Below are 24126 nucleotides of genomic sequence, written 5' to 3'. Positions count from 1 at the left end.
AACAATGACAGAGCAGAGTATATAGCCTATTCCTGTTTCCACATTTTAATTCACAAAACAAAACTAAAAAAGGATATTTGGTAAAATTACCTAAAATTAACGTAAAGTATATTTGAAAGATGTAAAAGCGTAATTGAGAAACAGGTTCCTATTTATATTATTAAAAGCGAAGAAACTACTCATCAAAAAAAATATTTCATAAAATGCAGAAAAAAGACAAACTGAGTTTATATGGTAGACTAATTTGTAGAAGTTGCCAATATGGGCAACTTGTGAGGCCATCAGCCTGAAAAAACTGTAACACAATTCCTAGATAAAGAAGTTTTAGATATTTGTATCAGTGAATGGAGCAACTCTTATTACTATCAAAACTCTATAAAACCACTGTAAATCAGTTGTCATACTTATGGGGTTTATGCTTTTTTTCCCTTTAAAATATAAATTGCAGGATTACAGAAAAAAACACACATCATTCAACAGCATCACACATCTTCTCTAGCTGCATACATTAAACGTATGTAAAGAGTCACCGCTGCATGGTACTGGACATAGTTGGCATGTATGTGTTTGTCAAGTAGATTTATTACAGTGTTATTAATTGAAAATCTTCGTAGGTACAGTTTCTGTCTCCCTGCCGGGGAAGAGCAAGCACTTTCAGCTGCTGATGTTCCAGTTCAGTTTCTCCTACAAACATGTACCATTGCTTCTCACAGCCTCTACTTACCTCGGCCACTGTGAGAACACAGTATATCGACTGGTGCTCAGGATCCACACCCTCCAGCTTCATCCCTACTTTGAATCCATTTTTGTTGTATGGAAAAGATTGATACTGCAATGGAAAAGAACAGTTTCAATACTTCCAGAAGTATATCAGAGAAAGACAGAGTATCTTCGTAAGGAAAAGAGCAATGGATTATTTCTTATTCATGTACCTGAAAGAACTAATAAATTACTTTAGAATAGTATTGTACTTTATAAACATACTGCAGAAGAGACAAATTGATGACTGTTTGAAAAACATGTTGGTACTAGAATAACTTAAAACTTGAGAGTACTTAAGAAAATTATGAAGAATTATCAAAAAGGTTACCCAAGAGAAAGAAGACAGCACGATTTGCCCATAATTTTTTTCACTAATAGCAAATAAAACTTTTTAACAATGCAATTATATAATTTTCAGTCTGTACACTGACACTTTGACCTGGTGGTCATCATTCCTGCAACAATTACAACAATTATGCTCTATTTATCCTTTTCATTTGCACAGCTCAGGCCATCAAAGACGAACTGCAAGGCAGAAATACAGAACATTGTATATAGGGATGGCTTCTTTTATGACATTCTCTCCTTTGCATGTTGGTCCCAGACTAACCAATTTTCCAGGAATATTTTTGCATCACAAGAAAACGACTACCCTTATTTCGCATTCCAATAACTAGAAGAACTTCTTACAAAAAAATCATGTGAAAACAAGGCCAAGCAGAAAGGACATTTTCAATCAGAAGACATCAGTGTTCATATAACATGCTCCTTGTCTTCTGTTATAGAAGGAAGCAAGCTAGTAGATACTCACGTTAAATTGGAGGGAACATCAGAAAAAATTGAATAAAACCGAGGAGCTTTTTTTGCAGGTTACCAAATTCACAGCTAGACAGTTTTTATGCCCCAAATGGTTACAGACAAAAGACACTAAAAGCATCATATATGCTTCCTCTTCCTTCTGTTGCTCTTTAAAAGCTACATACACACCACCTACCCATCTGCAGTACCTCTGCAGCCAATAGAAAATGAAGAGTAGCAAGTGAGGCACTCAGAGAGGTCTCACCTACTTGGAAGAAAGGGAATGCTCTCTTTGGTGGCTTTGACTGCAAGTGATATAACAGAATAATGAACTCCAAAGATAGAACTGCAGTGCATGGCACAAGAGCAAAAATGCGCAGTCAAGGGGAAAGGAAATGAAGAACCAGACCAGTTTTGATAAGCCTAAAGTGGCCACCTAACTGATGTCTAACCACAGCTCTAAATTCCTATCTAAAAACAGGTCAGATCATTTTGTAAACCACAGTTAAGGGATCAGAGTATCTCACTGCAGTACATGCATTTGAAAGGTAATTTCATCCATCTCCACAGTTAACATTTTCATCAATGAAAGTTTAATGAAGTTAAACTATGCATAATTCTGGATATTTCCTCAAGAGGAATGCAAAAGCAGAGCATTATTTTTAGAGCAATAAAGTGAAATTTTCGAAGTTCATCTTGCGCAGACTTGTAGTTAATGCCATCTGTACAATAAATACTTTACAGATAAAAAAACTCAGGGGAAAACTGAAATGCTAGAAATACGGACACACTGAGGGACAGTGGCCAAAAATGTAACTGAGATTTTGCAAAAGCAAGCGCAAATAAGATTACAAAGAAAGGAAACAACTAAAAAGTCACAGAGCTGTTTATTCTTCCATTATTATAATAAACATTACTGCACAAATAGTAAATACTCAACAAACAATATAGTAAAAATTAAGGATATTTCCTGACATTTAAGATATGCGTTATTCACTATTTTTTCCATTGTCAAATCTAAAACTTTAAGACAACACAGTCTTTAGTTTGGCTTCTGTTACAGCAAAATAACAGGCAAATTTTGAAAGAATAACTTCACTATTTAACAGATTTCAAATTTGTGCATCATTCTCACTATATCACAACAAACATTTGAAGATAATTTGTTAAGAACAGATAGATACAAGAACAAAATAAGAGTAAAGGAAAAGGAGTCAGCAAATTATCAGATGGTAGAGTAAGGATTAGAAACGCTTATGTATGGTGCAAGAACATATAGAAAACCCGAAAGATTATATAAGGGGAGTTGGAGATTGAAAGTAACAAAATTCAAGGGTAAATAGTTTTCTTTTAGAGGAGCACTAAGAGCTTGTCAGTTACAGCCTAAAACTTATTTGAAGATTTAAGTAGCAGGAAGGGGAGTGGGAAGGACTTTCCATTATCCTGACCATTCCTAACTAAGGGTACACAAAAAATGCTGTGAAAAGTACTGCTTTCAAACTGGAAAAAAAAAAAAAAGAAGAAGAAAAAAAAAGAGAGCAATTCTCACAATCCAAATGGAAATCAAGTATTCAATACTGGTGGTGACATTTGGGATTTTTTTTAACCTTACCGTTCCTGTAGCTTGCTTGTCCATTGGTAAGTTGGAGAAATATTACCTGGCCACTACTGACTGCTACTAAGAATTCTCTCTCTGCTACCGGATTTAAATATTGCACACTAAATAAAACCCTAGAGTTACCCAGGGGCTAAAGACTTTAAAAGAAAATATTAAATAAGATGGACTGAATAAGAAAGGTACACTGTAGAGAAAAATAAAGGGGCCAGCATGTCATCATGTAACTCCGGACTTTACCACCACATGCAGTGCCCACAAAGGCTGGTATACGCCCATGTGCGGCAACAACATTTAATGGAACTTCAGACAGGCAGAGCAATGTTTTGAAAATCTGCCTTCCACATAAGGCACTACTTATCCAGATTTTTTCTTGTATATTTTTCAGCAAGTACACAGTACAGGGAATGGTCAAGTAACTGTTGTTCTTGCACCTACGAATCTATGGATTCTGTACATTGCAAACCTACTTCTTTACTTTTGTATCTCAGTCGCATCTGAAAATACCAATTAAAGATCAGGCTCACATGTACATGTAAACTGAAAAGCTAATCCCTGCATACAAGATTTAACGGTTGAAGTGCAAAGCAAACAGAAAAAAAATGGATGCAAGAAACAGACTACAAGTAATAGCAGAATTACCGAAGAATAATACTGGCAATACATAGCAGAAGTACAGCAGCTGAGACATGTTCACATGCTTTGCAAGAGAAATAACAGCATGAAAACTTTGTGGATTTGCATACAGACCTCATTTCCAAACAAGAGAGACAACACAAGAGAAAGCACTGAAATGTCAAAGACTACCATAGCAAGCAAAGGACAAGCAGGAGATGATGATGTGACCTCCACTCAGATGACAAAATAGGAACAAACCAAACTACTATCTGACATAGTAAAAAACACATCAGCAGGAGCTGCAAAAAGACAGGTAATATAATCAAAGCTACAAGCCAAACGACGACCTTTACATGACCTTTCTTAACATATTTAAATAGAATGATATGGCATGAAAAAAGAGGGTATTTATCAGATTTTTAGCTCCAGAAATTAGAAGGAAAGGCTAGAACCTGCAGATTGTGCAAAAGCATTTGCTTTTCATAGTCTCAGATGACAGCATTCATCTACAGCTACAGAAATCTGAAAAAGCACAGCTTTCTCCCACAGAAGTGTAAAATCTTCAGATTTTTTTAATTGATTTCCTAGAAATTTCATGATCTTGGATGGCTAACTGATTTTAAACTTCAGAAGATCATACCTCCTTAAAAAGCTTAGTAGGTACTGCAACAGCCTTTTCTTCCTCCAGATAGGATGCCCAGCACCACGCCTGCCTTCCCTTAGAGGGTACAGCTGTAAAAAAATGACACAATAGCAACAGAACTCTGTAACTGTTAACTCCTCAAGAAAAAAACCCTAACACGTTAAGTTTATAATATACTCATCTCAAAATCTACATTTTATTAAATTCCTTCATGGTGTTTCTCAGGGCTTACTTCAGGAAAAGAAGTGGGTCTGTAGGTTTAACAGCACCAGGAACATGAAGGTTACTGGTTTGTATAGAAAGGTTTCCAGCAGTTCAAAACTTGATTAGTAACAATAAAAATCTTTTAGGTGACAAGAACAACTTATGCAGTCTTGCCCCCTGTCCCTTTTCTCTTGCTGCTCATAAGAAGCATTAAAGTATACAATTTGCAAATGTGTAAAAAGATCAATTCAAACCACAAAGTAGCTCAACAGTTTTTTTTCTGATAATACCTTTTCCTGGAAAACATTTTCAACTGGATAGCACTCCTGACATCTATTTTTTAATCACAGTTGAAATACTTTATTCATCAATGGTATTCAGAATGTTCTAACCTACACTATCACTTTGTAGTTTGATGGTTTTAGGTGGAGAGGCAGTGAGTTAACAGTAATTTCTCCAAGCCATCAAAACTGTCACCAGTGCATTTTCCCCTCCAACACATCATTAGCATATGACAGAAACCTCCAGTTTCAGCTTTGTTCATACAGTATGAACACTCACATAAACTTGCATAGTAACTGTAACATTGGCTATGGTCACATCAGTGAGTAGCAGTTTTTAAGCCTGGAAAATAAATCACTAACTGCACTAGTAAAAACCAGGAACTTAAAAAACAGATCACTTGTGAAGCTGGTCATGCATGCATCTACTCTCACACACCTCTACTCTGCTCTACTAGTTATCAGTTAAAACGCTTCCTCTGCACATACAGCTTAGCATTTCAGACCACAAACTAACACTGCTAGGAGGATTCCTCACAGTCCACAGTACGATTCTGTCCTGATCCTGACTGTGGGGCTTCTGGGTGTTTGTATGACTAGGACACAAACCATAACAATAATAATGCCAAACTCTCCTGAAGAAAGCTGATAAGGTAACCAAAAAATAACAAATTTCAGAATGACAGTGATCGCTCAATACTATTAAAGCACACTCATTTTATTTGTGATTTACACAGTTTTTATCTATTCCATTTAAAAGAGGTATTGCTCAGCACAACGACACACAGTTACATACTTAGTTCTGAGTATAAATTGGCCTTTATACCAACTCTCTTGTGCTGAACTAACATTTTCCCGAATTAAAAAAAACAGAAGAAGTCTGTACAGATCATTCTGTCAGCGGACTGCAGTAATTTCCTTACAGCACTGGCTTTGTGCTTGTATCTCACACACTTATCACTTCAGTTCTGGGAACAACTGTAGAAATAATATTCATATTTTAGAGGTAATTCTATTTTGGGAGGGGGATCTTCCGTAACTTTTAGATGCTGTGCCTTCAATCAGTATTTCATCTGGCCAGTGTGCAGCAGAGCTATTTTGAGCTCAGTGCTGATTAGTGGCCTGGAAACTTCTGGCAATGGTCTTGAGTCTACCATAAGAAATGCTTTGGAGGGCAAGATGTAGGTTTGTGCTTGGTGCACCACTAAGGTATAACAGCTTCTGATTCTTCCTAGAAGTATCTATCATACAAATAGCTTGAAAAAAAATGGTACTCATTTAAAATATGTTTTATTATGCCGTTTGATGCAGCACATGTCCCTTTGGACTGATTATAGCAATTATTCCTAAACAGTATCATAAATGTGTCTACTTCCAGCACATACTGGAGATACGAAATTGATCCCCAAGGAAACAAAAGTAAACTTTAACTTCTGCTTAATACATGCCTTTCAACATCTGGGAACTCAATGGATCTGATTCCCTTTAATACCAGCGCTCTTTAGAGGAATGAACAAAACCCCTAAAATGTGCATCAATTACATTTACATTCACTATATCCTCCTCCATATTGCCACAGGTATATAAACTGGCTCTTTATAAAAGGTAATCAATCTCCAAGTGATAGGTTTTTTTCCCCAGTTTTCACTTGGCTTTCTTGGTTCTTCAATCCTTCAAACGTAATTGCTATAAATAACACCGGCATTCTCTTTTTACAGAACTGAAAAAAATTTATTCAATAGGGAATACAAATTCAATAAAACAATGCTGGCAATTCACAATAAGAGACAGATATTCCCTAAAGAATAGATAGTCGAGATTTTTGTTTCATAATCTAACTTACTTTGTTTCAAAACTGTTATTTCCCCTTTTCTTTTTCTCCTGGCTCTTTGTGAGACTCTCAAGATCCTTCCTTCAGGTTTGTCCTCCTAAATTAAAAAAAAGAGTACAGTAACCGCGTTACTTCTAAGTTTAGTACAATAAAAAACTCAACGTTTAACTCTGACTTCTCTTAAATGGCTACTAACATAGCTCTCTGCTGTATCAAAGCTGCAGGTGTCTAACAAAAACAAAGCAAGCCAACAGTGACAATCACAGCAAACATGGTGAAAATGACAAAGAGGAGGACTCTCACAGCCAGTCAGCCTTATTTATGCTGTGGACAGACCACGAAGCCCATGGCAGGTCTGGCTGAGCCTGAGACAAATAGCAGTATCTTTGGTATGTTCATGCTTCCAAAATAATGTAAAGGAAAACCCCTCACATCTTCAGTCTGCTTTTTTCAAATGTACAATCGCTTTACTAACTATAAAATGACACTGATTAGGACCTGAACAGATGAACAGAATAAGTCCTCATTTGAGAGGGCAGATGCATGGAGCCAAAGAAGGTGTCCCCTGACTTTTGCCTAAGATACCGCAACACAAAGAGCTACAAATTCCCTTCTGACAACTCTAGTGTCTTTTGACAATTTGGTAGAGCTCTCCCCTTCTTGCTCAAAACTGTCCTCCCAGCAGTGCCACAGCTATTGGGAAGAAAACAAATATTACAGGAAAACAAACATTAAGGGAAGGTTCTATGATAAGTTTATTCTAAAATGAAAAATAAATCCAAAAGGAAAAAAAATGAACACATTACACTGAAACACAAAACAAACCCATATCTTTAGCTGTGATTTTCTATGGGAAATTACACTAAGAAAATTAAAAGCCTCCTCTTATTAACAGTAACATAGCTTTCTTTGTAAACAAATTATTGGTCTATAGTCATTTATTCATGTGCAGAGTGGCAAAGTAACAGGTGTTGGAAGATATGTACTCCTATTTTCCTACGCTGAAGACATAGGAAGTCTAGGTTAGTATCATTTCCCTTTAAATATTTTTTGTTCTGTTCTCAAAAAAGGAGAAAAAAAAGATAAAAAACAGGTCTTATCAGTTCATTGTCAATAATTACAATTTACTCTTGAGGTGTAATTCAATTGCTAAGTGAGCCAACTACTTATTGTGGCTCTGAGAGAGTGATGTCATGATTTCTCTTTGCAGACTGATGAAGTTACTGACATCACAATATAAAGCAGAATTCCCACCAAAATACCTGCAGAATAGGTTTATGATGCATACTAACACTTTCATCAGGATTCTCTTTTTTCTCCCCATTATCCCTGGACTCTTCTTTGAGAGGTAACTTTGCTTTTCTTTTCCGAATGCCTTTGGAATCATCTTCCCCATTGCATTCCATGCTGGGCTTTTCCTCCTTTGGTTCTCTATTACAAAAACAACACAATGACAGAAAGCCAGTATTATTTCACTTCGCATATTCATAAAATAAGTAAAAAGGGAGTAAGTCTGAAGGTCAAGTGTTTGTAGGTCCCAGGGTATTTTACCAAGTCCATTCTTAAAAATGCTACTGAAAATTACATCTGTCAAAAGAATTAATCTGAAAAGACACACAATAGCAATTGCAAAAGGAAAGCTGTCAGCTTACACTGAACAAGTTCTGCATGTTTCGAATAGTGTTTCTTTTCCCATGTAGCATCAAGTCTCAGGGAGAAGCAAACTGTGAAATGTTCAGGATTGCAGGGCAATTTACAGAAAGGAAGGCAAGGGTAATTGTTAAGACTGACAAATCCAGCTGGAGAAAGCAGTACATAACTGTACAAATTGCTAAACAAGCAATCAGAACAGAAAACTTAGAAGTAATTAGCTAAAAATGAAAAAAATGCATTAAATCATAGATGTTAAAAACTGACATGATGTAATAATATGCAATACAGAATGGACATACTAACACAAACCTTCTTTAATGATGAGATGAACTGCACTAGCCAAAAGAAAAGGAATTGAGAAACTACAATATGCTCATGTTTTCACTCACTGTCATTTGCAACATAGCACTAGCACTTAATTATAATTAACTTACCACATCAACCATCTTATTACTGATTATCTCAATTCCAATGATTATGAAACAGGGTGGAAGTCTGACATTGACTCATGCATCCCTTAGACTTCTACCACTTGCCTCTGACAGCAGAACACAGCAAACACACAGCAAAAAAGACTGCTTTCAACATCAGTGTTAGACAAAACCAAATATCGTTAATGTATTTACAGGAGAAAACATCATAAACTAATGAAGACTCACAAAAACATAGCTGCTCCCTACATCCCTTTGCCCCACTGTTAATGTTCTATCCCACCAATTTTATTTCACACTGCATTTATGCCAAATTCATTGTTTCTATGCTTTACAATAGCACCTACTTGTTTTTCACTTGTTGGGCACATTTCTGGCTGCAAAATTTCCCCTCAGGAACAAAGTCTTCTATGGTACCATAGCTGTAACAGTTTTCACAGAAAACAAGTCCATCCATTTTTGCAGTTTCCTTCAACTTTGTGGGGATCCCCATCTTTTCTGAAAAGGCTGCACAATGAAAAAAGTAACTCACTTAAGTAGAGGTGATACGTTTGCAACCATCCTCAACGTGCCTTGCCAAACAAACAGAAAATCGAAAGTCATGTCACTCTTGTTAGAATCCAAAACTGGGAGTTAGTACCTGTACAGCATGTGTAATTCTGGCCAGCAAGGTGGGTTTTCATATTGCAACATGAGAGAGGGAAATCCACCAATTCCATGCTTCTGTCATCAGCAGCACATCAACATTGCTGGTTGTGGCTATTCATGGAAGGAGTGAATTTAGTGACAGGCACTGCCTTGACTGCCCACACACTTATCATTTCATGGAGTCCACCACCTTATGTTGTGCTGACATGCCTCATTTTTTACCTATACAGAGGGTCATTTGGGAATAAGGTTTGGGAAGGAGTTATCTTTCAATAGGTGAACTTACTTCTGGAAGTAAATCACTGACTACATTCTCCAGTCTCTCACAGCAGTAGCTATTGATCAACCTGCCTGAGGTCTCTCAGAAGTAAAAACCCACTAATTTGTAACAAATAAATTTTCAAATACCAAGTTACTCACTCATCCTAAGTTACAATTTCCTCACAAGAGGTGTGTAGCCTCGGAGTAGATGCCATTTCTTCGTTAACAGGCTAGTATGAAGCACTGTCAGGTTCTCCAGCTTCTAGAGCCGGTCATTGACTTTGCACACCCCAAAAGGCAAACAAAGTCTTTTGCCTGAGCACTGTGCTGTCTTTGAAAGCAAAGTCAAATGAACTCATGTACAGACTACCTCCACTAGAAAAATACATGATTTACATGCTATATTTACACTCCAGCATCATTAACGCTTCGGAACAACTATTTCCTCTCACAATGGAAAATACGAGCAATATTTTTATCTTTGAGGAATATTAAATTAATCAAGGCTAGCGTAAGGTAGTAGAAGGATGCTCACTTGGTATGCTTATGTGTCCATGAATGCCCTTTAATTCAGTAGCAATACTTTTTTTTTTTTAGGTTTATCAGACTGTATTGGAGGAAGTTGTATGCTTTACTGTATAAATCTGTGATCTCTCAGTCTAAGGAGAGAACCTGTTGTGCTACTACACTATCGCACTGTTGCCACTCAAATCATCACAGATTTGAATCTTGAAGAACTATCACTGCCTTGGAGACAGACTTACAGAACAGAGTAGCTGTGGTCTGAAGCTTCAGACCTCACAGCTGAGGTCCAAACTACTCTCCCACTGGTGTAAACGTTTCAACTATTCACAAAAGTCACAAGACAATTAAGACCCAGTGGTGGCAGGGTAGCAAAGGAGAACTTTATTAAACCAAAATTTTGAAGTCTGCTTTTCAAAGGACTTACAGAACACGTATTTTAAAAGAAAAGTTATAAAATATACTATCAATAAGGAAAAAATACTAGGTAGTCCTAAGTAATCACAAAACCACGTGCAATATTCTTTCATGCTACCCGCCATTGATGGAGTCAGTGTATCAAAATTTTCAGAATTTATGACCTTGTAAGACATCTTTCCTTGGAAAAAAAAAGGTGTTTCCTTACATCATTATTTTAAATCTAGGAATCCTCTTATTTAGTAGACAGATACAACTATTAGAATTTTATAATTAAAGAGTTACTACACACAAATTTTAATACTGTAAAAAAGCATAGTCAGCAGGAGCAAGGCAACAGTGCAGATGTACACTGACATCACTGGCAGCAGCTGAGCAGCAGCCAGGATCATGCTAAAGCAGTTTACAATATGCAGTACTTCGGTCTCAAATGAACTGTAGGCAGTTAGTCATCTGTGGGCAGTCTAAAGTATCAGCTCAACAAAAATAACATCTAAAAAGTCCTCAATAATTTAAATAAACAAACTGACTACTTTGCAAATTAAATAGAGGGAAAGTACTGATTCTAAACATGGAAGAAATTACTGTTAGAAAAAAATATGGCTGCAATTGAACTTCAGACGTTTAACAGTAGAATTATTTCCTTTTAACTCAAAATGTGTTTATGTTCATACCCCAAGATACAGGTAATTTCATCAGAGATACTCTGTGCATTAAAGCAAATACGGTTTTGGGTTGCTTTGGGGGGCAATCTTTAAGAAAAACTGATACATTAAACAAAATAAAATCTACTACAGAAAACATCTACTGCATTGTAACTGACCTTCTTGAGCAGTTGGAACCATCCAGGTTGTGGTAGCAGTTGCCTTCTTAACACTTTCCATCTCAGTTTCATCTGTAATCACTTCCAGGGCCCCAAATTCATTCACTCTAAACTATAAGGAAAAACAAATGGCATAGAGTATAGTAAAAATTTCATAATACACTTTGATGGTGTCTTCTTCTATTCATCAAGATTGGTTTTACATGGCATCCTCACTACACAGAATTTCCTAATGTCTATATGTTTCTGCTCATCCCCAAGGAACTAGGAACAAGCCCTTCTTTTTTTATCAAGCAAAATGCAAACTCATTTTGTTACCTAAAAAATATTAATTTGCAATAGATATTGATGTAGATGCCTCCACATGCAGACTGATATCTAACTTACACAGAAGAATTAAAAAAAACAGCAACAGAAATTCATAGGAAAATCTCCTAGCCATATGCTTTTCATCGCCAGCAAAATAATGGACTGCAGTCAGAGTATTTTTGTTGAGGAAAAGGGAACTGAATGTCAAACACAAATGCTTCACAGAATACAAGAATTTCAGTATCCTCTGAAAACACAGTACTGTAAAGTGCACATAAACAAACATCTAAAGGCAGTTTATGAGCTGTTTAATTACACGCTGAACGTGATATTACTGTCAGCCAGAAGCAAGGTTCAAAAATACCCCGCATGCTGTGCTTACACAAGAGCACCAGGAGTTATATCCATCCTTCTGCCAGCAGAAAAACGTCTTCCAAATGCCATAACGATTACAGCGCTACCAGATGAAAATAAACTTCAGCTTCCCAGTCACTATGCGGTTTGCAGGCACAGCTGGTTACAGGCATTGAACTCAAGGTAGCGTTTTGTTCCTGATGTCTGCTCTGAACAGTGAAGGGATGTAACTCTCCAAGTTTTGCCACAGAGGACATGTCTCCAACAGTGAGGCGCTCTCACCACCAGAGGAAAATTACATCTGAGAGAGTCTTTCAAAGCTCTTCAGCACCCACCTCCAAGAATATTCCTCCAGGGCAGTAGCATGAAGACTACTTCTGATTCTCTAGTCAGATAACTTCAACTTGGAAAAATTAGAAGATGAACAATGGCCTGGCACTAAATTGATCTTCTCTGTGCTTCTGGAGGCTGCATATTTACTTTGGACCCTGCTATGGTACAGTACCAAAAATAAGCCTTTGACTGAAAGCAAAGGTAAGCTGCTCCATGACGCAGACACAGCAACAGTGTGCTTTCAGTCCTTCAAGCCTCAGCATTTGCGGAGTCACCAGGTCCTAAAGAATGTAAGTAACTCAGTAACTACAGAGGACCTCACACAGGAGAATGACTTCTAGAGCCAAGGTTTTTCTTTGCGATCAACTATGCTCACAACAGATAAACAAGTGTGGATAAACTGTCAATAAATCCATCTGGACTGAAGGACCAGGTGTTCAGCTTTGAAAGGCAAACACATGCAGCAACACCAACGTGCTCATACTTCAATCTAGACAGATACTCATGCTTGCTACCACTCCAAAGAGGATCTGTGTCTTACAGCTGACTTATGCACCCAGCCTGGTTCCTATTTTGGTTAAGCTCATTTTGCTATTAGTGCTTTGCTACCTCCGCAACAGTTGAAAGCCAGAGGGAAAACCTTCCTCACTCCAAGAGCTCTAACTCTGCAACAGCTGGCTCAGCAAGCAGGCTGTGAGCACAGACTAAAACATGGTGATGCAGCCCAGCAACTGACAGGTCACAGGGAAGTTGCTAACCAACTTCTGGAAATACTCTCCTGCACCTTCAAACAATATCAACCAGAACATATGCACACCAAAGGTACTTCCAAACAGTCCAATTAATACCTGGAATATTTCTTTATGATGTGATTGATGTTCCAGCCCTGACACAATCCATATATTCCTCCACCGGCGCCTCCTGTGGTACACAAGGACATCACCCCAGCTAGTGAAGCAACCTGCCAGCCATTCTGGCTTCAGCAGGCTGACTGAATGGCATCAAACAATGAAAGACGGATGACTACAGTGAAGGCTGCTCCCAAGCTATCATTTCACTGGAGGCTGTCCATGGCAGGAAGAACCAAACCGTTACAGAGGCAGCTCTTGAACAGTCAGGTCACCACACAAAGACGGGTTCTGTGATGGAGATTAACCACTTGCTACTGTCATCGCACATCGGACAGCACAACAGGACTGCTGGCCCAGCTGCCTCATCTGACCTCTGTGTCTCCTCTTTTTTCCTGCAGACTCTTCTTTTATCAGTGTCAGAGACATACCAGCTCTTGTTTGGATGCAAACCTGAAGCAGGTATGTCTGCTTTCACTCACTGCTTCCCCAGCTATAGCTTCAGTATGACAGTGCATGCTGAGGTCTCCAAAACTGACCAGAAATATGCCTCAAAGCTGGGGAGTTGTACTCTGGTTTTAGCAATGAAAAGCTTGTGAACAGAGGTTAAATGCTTAAAACCAGGATGAGCAGATAGGTGTACAGAGCAGTACGCTGCATAAAGCCAACAGAGTTAAGAGCAGCCGGAGTAACATGCCAACTCCTGTCTACTGTTGGAATTATGACAAAAACGGATCTACATTAATGGTGGTTTATGTGTCTATGAAAAAATTCAACACTTTCATAAACGTCTGTTTTGGGTGATCCAAGCTAAAAAGTAGTCCTCCTATATAATTCCCCAGGTGTCTTGACAGTCTGGAAGTTCACGGCAGGTGATATAGAGGAAAGGAAGCAGTGCCATTGAGCTAACTTCTCAGGATGGATCCATAGCTTTCTGAGAAGTAAAAATTTGTTTTTAAGTCACAGATCCCTTAAGTAAATATATAAATTAGCACTGGATAAAGTCATTGATGAAGGGATTTTCCTTAAACCTGTCTTCATTAAAGCAAACGGTAAAATTCCCACTGATGAAAAATAGTGATCAAAAGAGAATTATAAAGCTTGTTGTGCGTGAATTCAATGCAGTCGACTTTTGTCAAATGCCTGTTTGCAAATTTTAAGTAAACTTCTAAGAAGACAATTCTCTATCCCACCCAATGGAGCCAATGGTCTTAAAAGATCATAAGACAAAGAGGAAGACAAAGAAATCTCAACAGCTTTCAAGAGTGAATCCATAGTTAGACAAACAGAAATAAATATAACATTTGCATGGAAAAATTAATGTTCAAAGTTTCATGTACAGAGAAGCAACAAGGGCAAAAATACTCGTTTTCAAGTTAGTGCAGTTCTTTTAACACAAACATATCATAAACTGAGTTGGCAGGATCAGTCCAAGTGTTAGTGGGAAAGTATAAACAGAACTTACTTAGCTGCCCTGTTAAGAAGTTTCCATGAGGATCAAAGAGGAATCAAACAGCACCTTCCATCTAAACATTATTATAGATTCCTTCCACTTGGAGATACATTTTCACATTCTTGGTAAACAATGCCCTGATATACCAGAACTTCAGCGTATATGTCTCTTAATTTAATCCCCAGGAATATTTAAATATTTATTCAACAAATAAAGAACACACTGAAGGAAATCAAGGCTTAAATATGCAATACTCAAACATTATAAATACTTTCTGAACCATTTCTGTCTGTCCACATGCTAAGCTCTTCTACAGGCATTGAAACGACTATCAACAAACATTTTTTTTAAAATTAAAATTGTGTTAAAATTTACACAAGAGTGGAACAAGCATCACCAGTCACTGAGACAACGCCTTTGTTTATTGCAGGCAACAGTATCACACAAAGTATTTCATAAATGTTTCAGCTGCAATGGAGAAACAGACAGATTTTCTACTGAAAGTCCATTCCTGAATTTCTTTCTCAAAAAACCTTTCTGCTAACTTTTCATTTACAACTATTTATTATCATTTTATGCCCATTTATTCTTAATCCAACATTACTCTATGGGTTACTTAGCTTTACCACCTTAGCACTTACTTTTTGGGTGTAGGAAGCAAGGAATTATGTATCCCCAAACTTGATTTTATTAGACCAAGCACAAGTTCTCCTGTTCTTCTAACGAAAATGGTGCCCCATGTTCTTGACCAGCCTGACATTCTTTGCCCATCATGTACTACGTTCAACCATGGAAATTCACTTTTTCCCAGCAAGCATGACTAAGCATAACACCAGAGGCAGACTTCTGTTGTCCTTCCTTCGTTGGGTTTTGGACCTTCCCCTTTCTACTGGAAGCTCTTTGCCTTATCATGTAGGCAGGAAGGCACTCTCTAGTTCTATGTAAGGATTTCAATTCTCTTTTTCCATGTTTCATAAAAATACTCTGAGTATTTGTCATGCAGGATATAAATAAATCTGCAAACAATGCAAAATGTCTACCATAGTGCAGATTAATTCTTAAAAACTCAAACCTATTGGGAAGGAATATGTACAATCTAGTTTCAGATTAAGTCCTCACTGTTGCATGTGCCTAATTCAGAGCAACAAAGATTAGACTATCTCCGTTTGCTCTTAGTTGTGCCCCTAGAACATACAAGATCTCATCAGTAACCACAAAGATCAAATCAGAATAAAGACCGCTACTTTTTATACTGGTAAAAATATTCTTTGGGAGAACAGGTAGAAATAAGAAGAAATAAATAAAAGAGGAACTACTGTGCAAAGTGCAAAGACAAAAAAGAAGGAAAAACCCCATGCATCTTAATGTTCAGCTTTAAAATAAATTATAAAAAACAGCCAACACTACCATCTACTGGGCAAGATAAGGACAGAGTTCACTGCAATAAAGATAATTGTTGCTGCATTCTGACAGTAACTTCAGGTATAAAACTCATCTTGAGCCCACAGCAGCACGATTGTGGACTAGCACAGAAGAAACCTGCAAAATTTATATTATCCAAAACAAAAGTAAACCGAGTAAATTCTCTTTATGCCTATGAAGTAATTAAAGTAGTAGAGTTACACAGCAGTCTGTCAAAAGGACCGAGACCTGTCACTCCAGCGATACAAGCCACAGAACTAAACTCAGATTTCTGGTTAGCAAATAGTTACCATAATTCTTGATTTTAATTACGATTTAATCACAGTGATGTCAGTGGGACTACTCAGATAAACCAGAACCTTTCTGGCACCTTACAGCTCCTCCTCTCTTTAAAGCAAAGAAATCACCTATAGACAACCACATACTGCTATATGACAAGTTATTTTTTACATACTGTTTAAGTTGAATAAGTTAGTAAATGCCAGAACTTGTCCATTCAACCATTCTCCTACTCTGTGAGACTCTGAGTTACAGTCTTCACAAGCATAGTCATATACTCTTTTTTTCCACAGAACCCCTGCCCCAGGCAGGGGCTGGATAGCACTCAGAAAATGAGGCAGCTGTTGGGTATTTTTATACTCTTTCTTCAAGCAGTAAAGTCAGTCTTATTTAATCTACATGGTTTGAAAGCAGAATGACTGTTTATTTTCCTTTTTAAAAAAAAACCACTGAAATAATAAAGAGTATGTATCTAAAAAAGCTTTGGGCACTCCAGCAATTACTGTTACAATGCAGTGCAAAGTAATTCCTGAAACAAAACCTCTGTTCTCAGCCACTTACAAAAGAAAATAAAAATATCTCTTCCTAGCTCTTCACCCTTCTGAGTAAGCCGCTCCCAGCTCATTTCAAAGCACTCAGTAAGCACGCGATCAGTGATGCTTGCCTAGTCACAAAATTTTGACACTTTCAGGGATGTAGATGGTTAGGAGAATGTACCCCTGTACCTGTCTTTAATGATGAGAAGAGATCCTGCCTGCCTGCTCCTGCTCTGCAAAAGACAATTTAAGTAGGACCCCAGGCTGTTTAGGGCTCCCTAAATCATAATCAGTAAAGATTAAATTCCATATTGCAAAGGCCAGACCCCCCTCACTGAAATGATGCTATCACAGCAAGAAAGTCAAGCACTTCAAGCAACCTTTGATTTTAAGATGCTTCAGTAACACTGCACTAGGCTAATCCTTAAGTAATGAAGAGAGAACAGTCTGCATCCAAAAGGAAAGAGTTCTCCTATCTGGTTTAGGTATAAACAGGAAAGGAAAGGATTACTATCAAATTACAACCTTAAAAAGAAAAAAACGGAACATTTTCTCATCACTTCTGAACTGAAAGTTTACGTACCATCAGAAAACATGGCAAGGGAGATGGACAGTTCTTCAGCAAACTGCTGATACACCTCAGGCTTGTCCACAGTAATGTTTATCTACTTCATTCTCGAAACACTCAGGCTCTTCCACTCTCTCTGCTCCACTCTGCATGCTCAGAAATTAACTTAGTACCAGAGAGCTTCTCAATTATTTCTCTCCACTGCAAACTCCAGCTGCCTTATTATCTCCACTTGCATAGGAAATTGCAACTAAACAGACTTTCTTAGGATGATACATAAATTGGTGATGGAGCCAAAAGTCAAGGCCTGCCAAGCTGAAGCTTATTGATCCAGAAGTTGACCTACAAAGCTGCCCTGGCCCCAAATTATTTTGGCCAGAATTACTTCTAAATACCAAACACTAATATCTCATGGGGAACCCAAGCAAGTGACAAAAAATTAATGGCTACCTGCCAAAGTTTTGGTTCCAGTGAATTGTTCGGCACCGCACAGGAAGGCTGTGGTAGAAACAAGTGCAGTGCTAAGCTTTCCTGTGTGGGTTTTACCTGCATTAATTAAAAAAACCTATTACTTTTCCTTCCTGAAATCCTCTGCCCAATTACACACAAGTCTAACAGCATCTACTGCAATTGGCACATGATCGCTTAAGTGAAGACTCTACCATGACTACACAAGAGGAAGCCCAACTAACGATCCAAAGGCAAAACTAATTCCAGCATTTCTGACTTGGGCGTTATAGCAACTTGTAGCAATTTTAATAGTGGAATGTCCTTTTTGGTCCTTCTTTTCTTAAATAAGGTAAAATAATTTTGTGCCACTTCAAAGTTTTACCCAGAAATCTATGGCAATGAAGCACAGCATGAGCTAATTAATTATATTAGATTGCAACAGAAGAAAGTTACTTCCGTGTGCAGAAGACCAGGCCCTTAGGTACACCTGCTGAGGTTCACACACAGCCACAGAAACCCTATTCTGCCTTGCTTTCCCCTCCCTACACCACCCCTTACAAGCTTCCCTGAAGGTGGTCTGCCTTCCCTCTGGAATCATGCCTTTCTGATGAAAGCAGTGATTTAGACGGTTCCTGACAGTTGATGTTTCCTATGGACACTCTGAGGGACTCTCACCTGAGATAGAAAAAAAAGTCTCCCCCAGATTCGGTGCAGCACGTGCCCCTGTGTGAGGACAGATTTGCAGTAAAAAACACTGTGGTTAGTTATTGCCTGAGACGCTACTGGTGTTTCTGACATATAATCATGTGAGAAAAAAAATTAAGTTGTTTTCAAAATGTTAATCTCAAGCAAGCTTGAATACACTTTCAGAACAGGCATAGGCATTTTACTGCCTTGAGTTGCCGCACCTATATATCCAGAAACACAGCACTCTGACTCACTGCTACCTTCTTCATAGAGCGAGTGGAAATACCCAAGCACCACTGACCATTATTGCACCATTCTCGATCCACTATTATAGTTAGTTTCCTACAATATTAGCTGCCCAACTTTATTTACAGGTTAATTTTTTCATCATCTTTTTGTTATTGTTGTTCAAGCACAATTTGCAACCTGGAAATAACAACCAAAATTCCATCCAGACAGTATAATAACAGCTCACTTTCCAAACACAAGCACTAGAAAACTCATTATGAAGTACTTCATAAACTTCTGTCACTGCAGTAGGAAGTGACTGTAAATTATTACAGCTTTTCCAATTTAATGAGTACATTTAAATCTTGAAGTGATGGTGTTACTGCCTGTACTCAGCACAGAGATTTAAAAAAAAAGGGGGGGAAAAAAAGAAGACTATTTCACATTTACATTCACACCATGCAGAGTAACTGGTAAGCACTGATGTTTTTCAGATGAACATACATTACTTCGCCTGCCACATGAAGGCATTTGTAATTTGTAAACTATTTTAAACTCTACTGGAATTCAAGTTTTCTGTTTTATTTAAACATCTTGAAAGAGCTAATATACAACACCCAAATTTTAGTTCAGTCTTCAGTGCACCATACTGTACAATTTTTAATTTTCTCTATCCCCTGTATAATTTGAAATTCTAGCGTTTTCCACAATCACTTATTGTTGATCTGTCACACTGCATGCTTAAAGCAGCATTCAGGAATTATTAACTATTTTATGACTAATATTGCTGAAGAGTTTTAACAAAATCTGTATGAGAATCTATTTACACACCCTTCACCTACAGGTGACAAAATAACAATTAATACTGCACAAAATCATAGGAAAAGAACATTTTCAGCATTTTATCAATGTAGAAACAGATGTAGTCAAAAGAGACCATAGCACAGCTGAGAACAGAAGCTTGGTATCTAACCTGGCTCCCCCTGGTGCAGCTTAGCTCCCTAAAGTCTATCTAGTAGGCATGAAATTGCCCATAGGACTTCGTAACAAACAGAAATCATGCCATTTCCTATTTCTGACTTAGTTGTTACTTCTATCATAAGAAAAGTAAATTTAAGCAATGATAAGAAAATACTGAGAAAAGATATTTGTAAATGTTTCAAGCACTTCACACTATTTACAAAAGTTATTTACCAGCTTTTGTTAATAGAGGAACGTATATTCACAAAAATGAAGTGGTTCTTAGAAGAGAATGGTTGCTCAAACATGCTCACCTGATAATCTGACAAGGCTGGATATTAACATAGCATAAAAGAAAAGCGATTTCTTTAAAAGCACCTATGTAAAAATAAACATAAAACCTCATAATGAGATGAGGACACTGGAACAGGTCGCCTGGGGAAGCTGTGGATGCTCCACCCCTGGAGGTGTTCAAGACCAGGTTGGATGGAGTCTTGAGCAGCCTACTCTGGTGGGAGGTGTCCCTGCCCATGGCAGAGGCATTGGAAGTGGACGATCTTTAAGGTCCCTTCAAACCCAAGTCATTCCATGATTCTATGATTCTATGATCATGCAAGCAGTAAAGACAAGTAAATGCCATATGACGTACATAGAATCATAGAATCACCAGGTTGGAAAGGACCTCTAGGATCATCGAGTCCAACCATTCCTAACAATCCCTAAACTATGCCCCTCAGCACCTCATCTACCCGTCCCTTAAACACCTCCAGGGAAGGTGACTCGACCACCTCCCTGGGCAACCTGTTCCAGTGCCCAATGACCCTTTCTGTGAAGAATTTTTTCCTGATGTCCAGCCTGAACCTCCACTGGTGCACCTTGAGGCCATTCCCCCTTGTCCTGTCCCCTGTCACTTGGGAGAAGAGGCCAGCTCCCTCCTCTCCACAACCTCCTTTCAGGTAATTGTAGAGAGCAATAAGATCTCCCCTCAGCCTCCTCTTCTCCAGGCTAAACAACCCCAGCTCTCTCAGCCGCTCCTCATAAGACTTGTTCTCCAGGTCCCTCACCAGCTTTGTTGCTCTTCTCTGGACACCCTCCAGAGCCTCAACATCCTTCTTGTGGTGAGGGGCCCAGAACTGAACACAGTACTCAAGGTGCAGTCTCACCAGTGCTGAGTACAGAGAGAGAATGACCTCCCTGGACCTGCTGGCAACGCCATTTCTGATAGAAGCCAAGATGCCATTGGCCTTCTTGGCCACCTGGGCACACTGCTGGCTCATGTTCAGTTGGCTGTCAACCAACACCCCCAGGTCCTTCTCCTCCAGGCAGCTTTCTAGCCAGACTTCTCCTAGTCTGTAGCACTGCATAGGGTTGTTGTGCCCCAAGTGCAGGACCCGGCATTTGGCCTTGCTAAACCTCATCCCATTGGTCTCAGCGCATTGGTCCAGCCTGTTCAGATCCCTTTGCAGAGCCTCCCTACCCTCCAGCAGATCCACACTTCCACCCAGCTTAGTGTCATCCGCAGACTTGCTAGGGTGCACTCAATGCCTTCATCCAGGTCATTGATAAAGACATTGAACAAGGCTGGACCCTATGCCGAGCCCTGGGGAACCCCACTTGTAACTGGCCTCCAGTTTTCAAATTCTTTTTAATAAAAAAATAGGCACTCTAATCTATCAACAGACTGTAAAAGTAGAATCTTTGGATTTGTACATCTCGCTAGTACACTGTTTTCACCAGATCTTTCAATTGCTTTTCAACATAAATACATGGCAATGGTTTGATATCTTTAGTGGAACAAGTCTATTATATTTTTTGAAAGACACATGTGAGCTTAAGAAGTAAGTGCTATATAAAGCCATTTTCTTCAGGTTTGGAACACAGTATTAAAATCTTCTGTTATGAGGACAGTTCAGGTAAACCATCCATGTTAACTCCATTCTGAGAATTCCACAAAAAGCGTAACATATCTTCCATGATCACATTTCAAGGGATTAGTCAGTGTTTCAACTATCAGTAATAAGAAGCAGCCCCAAAAAATTAGCTGTTACCATTGTCTCAAAAGCTTAAAAATCCTCCCTATTTTAACAACTCAAATTCTTTTGTTAACTATATAAACTCCTTGTCTTTCACTGAGTGTCAATGCTCCCTGGTGCAGTGAGCTCTTCAGGCTAATTCTGCACTGTTAGAAAATATTCTTTCCTCAGGCAGCATTAGAATGGCTCTATTTTAATTTCATCCAGTAACTACTTACTTTTGCATTTGGAAAAAAAAAAAAGATCAGAATGAGCTGCCTGGCCAATTCTCTCTGTATCTTCCATCATTCTGCATACATTACCATCACACCTCTGATTGTGTCTTCCCTAATGCCTAGATCAAAGAAAGAATCTCTGTTCAAAAATCAAATAGCCGTTTGTTTCCAAATAAAAATAAAAATAAAATAAATATAAAACAGAAGAGCAACCTTAAACTGAAGCTCATGCTTTCCTGAACACAACATATTTAAGAATCTCCTTGCATGACTTCCTGAAGTTATCCAAGGCTATAGCTTCCAGTCCCTTTCTCTGCTTTGTACAGCAGCTTTCTCATTCCTCTACTAATTAATGACCCAACATTTGCTTCAGTTTTGTTTCTTTTGACATAGGGTAACCAGAACCGAACAAAGCCCATACCAGCAATCTGTATGAGTTTATTATATGTTCCTGCATTGTTTCATTTGTATTCCTCAAATATTTCAATATTATTTTTGCCTTTCACACAGCGTTGCTTATTAAAATAGAAAGGAATTTTAAAAGCCTGGACTTTTAAAAAAATACAGAACTAGTCGGGAAGCAGAGGCTGATGCTAGCCTTGGCAGCAGCAACCATGAGATAGTTGAGTCTGAAATCCTGAAAGAAGTGAGCCAAACGAAGAGTGAAATAGCAGCACTGGACTTCAGGAGAGGCAGATTTTGGCTTGTTCAGAAATCTGCTTGGCAGGATCATACAGGAGACTGTTTTAATGGGTAACGAGGCCCAGGAAATCTGGATATTTCTCCAAGGACTTCACACCAGAATGATGCATGTCAATGTGCAAGAAGTTAAGCAAACATGGATGAAGGCCAACACAGACTCCTAACTTAGTTCAGATGAAAAAGGATGTAAGCAGAAGGTGAAAGAGGAAAAACATTCTATAAGAAAGTATATAGTGATATTGTTGTAATTTACAATGATGGAATTAGGAAACCCAAGGCTCAGCTGGACAAGAAACTGGCAAGGGCAACAAGAAACATTTCTGTATGTATACAGACAGCGAAAGTAAACTACCAAATTGGAAGGACTGGCTGATGCACTGAAGGGCAGGGTGGCTACGCAGAAAGACCTCAAAACACAGAAGAAATGGGCTAAGAAGATCTCATGAAGGTCATGAAGGTCTTGAATCACATGCTAGGCCCTGCACCTGGGACAGAACAGCTGCGTGCACCACCACAGCCTGGGGGCTGTCGATTTGAAAGCATCTCTACAGAAGATGACCTATGGAGCTGAACATGAGTCAGCAATGTGCTCTGGCAGGAAAGGTGTCCGCGAACATCCAGGGTTGCTTTAGCAAGAGGGTAGCCAGCAGGCCAAGGGAATTGATTATTCCCCTCTATTTAATACTGATGAGACCACATGCTGACTACTGTGTCCAGTACAAGACACTGACATACAGGAGCAATTCCAGCAGATGTCCACCAAAACAGCAGGGGCTGCCGCAGGCGACATGGAAGGCGAAGCTGAGCAAAACTGTTGGCTTGGTCTTAAGAAGAAATGCTGTCTTCCAGCAGTTAATGGGAAGATATAGAGGGGATGGAGCCAGGTTCATCTCAGGTGTGCACAGTGAAAGGACAGGAGGCAACAGGCACAAGCTGCAAAATGGGAAATTCCAACAAAGTATCCATAACAGGAAAAAGTCTCTATGAATGTGATCAAATGCTGGAACAGGTTGCCCAGAGAGATTGTGGTATCTCCAGCTCTGGAGACAACCAAATCTATACAACAGAAAAACACAATTGCAACATTTATATTCTGAATTTCAAACTCTTTTGACTCTTTAATTCAACAACAAAAGTTGTATCAGGCACCAAGGGACATAAAGTTCTTTTTTAAAACACACATTTTCTGATGAGATTCCTCTGAAAACACAAACCATGAGAAAACTTCATCAGTGTTAGTCT

General features: G+C 38.6%; 1 protein-coding gene across 6 annotated transcripts in view; it reads right to left on the bottom strand.

Moving 5' to 3' along the window:
- Positions 1-24126, bottom strand: part of L3MBTL3 (L3MBTL histone methyl-lysine binding protein 3) — an 80362-nt gene that overhangs the window by 45172 nt on the left and 11064 nt on the right. For 5 of the 6 annotated variants that reach the window (XM_054061480.1, XM_054061481.1, XM_054061477.1 and 2 more), the window contains exons 3-8: positions 11508-11619; positions 9184-9343; positions 8015-8183; positions 6765-6849; positions 4434-4525; positions 725-829 (exon numbers count right to left, since the gene is read on the bottom strand). In XM_054061480.1, coding sequence (XP_053917455.1) covers positions 725-829; positions 4434-4525; positions 6765-6849; positions 8015-8183; positions 9184-9343; positions 11508-11619 — 723 coding nt within the window. The remainder of the gene's footprint in view (positions 1-724; positions 830-4433; positions 4526-6764; positions 6850-8014; positions 8184-9183; positions 9344-11507; positions 11620-24126) is intronic. The other variant, XM_054061478.1, reaches the window with a different exon arrangement.

Source organism: Cuculus canorus, chromosome 3, assembly GCF_017976375.1.
Source record: "Cuculus canorus isolate bCucCan1 chromosome 3, bCucCan1.pri, whole genome shotgun sequence".
Taxonomy (NCBI): domain Eukaryota; kingdom Metazoa; phylum Chordata; class Aves; order Cuculiformes; family Cuculidae; genus Cuculus; species Cuculus canorus.
The sequence above is the reverse complement of the archived record's forward strand: the minus strand, read 5'-3'. Positions and strand labels throughout refer to the sequence as shown.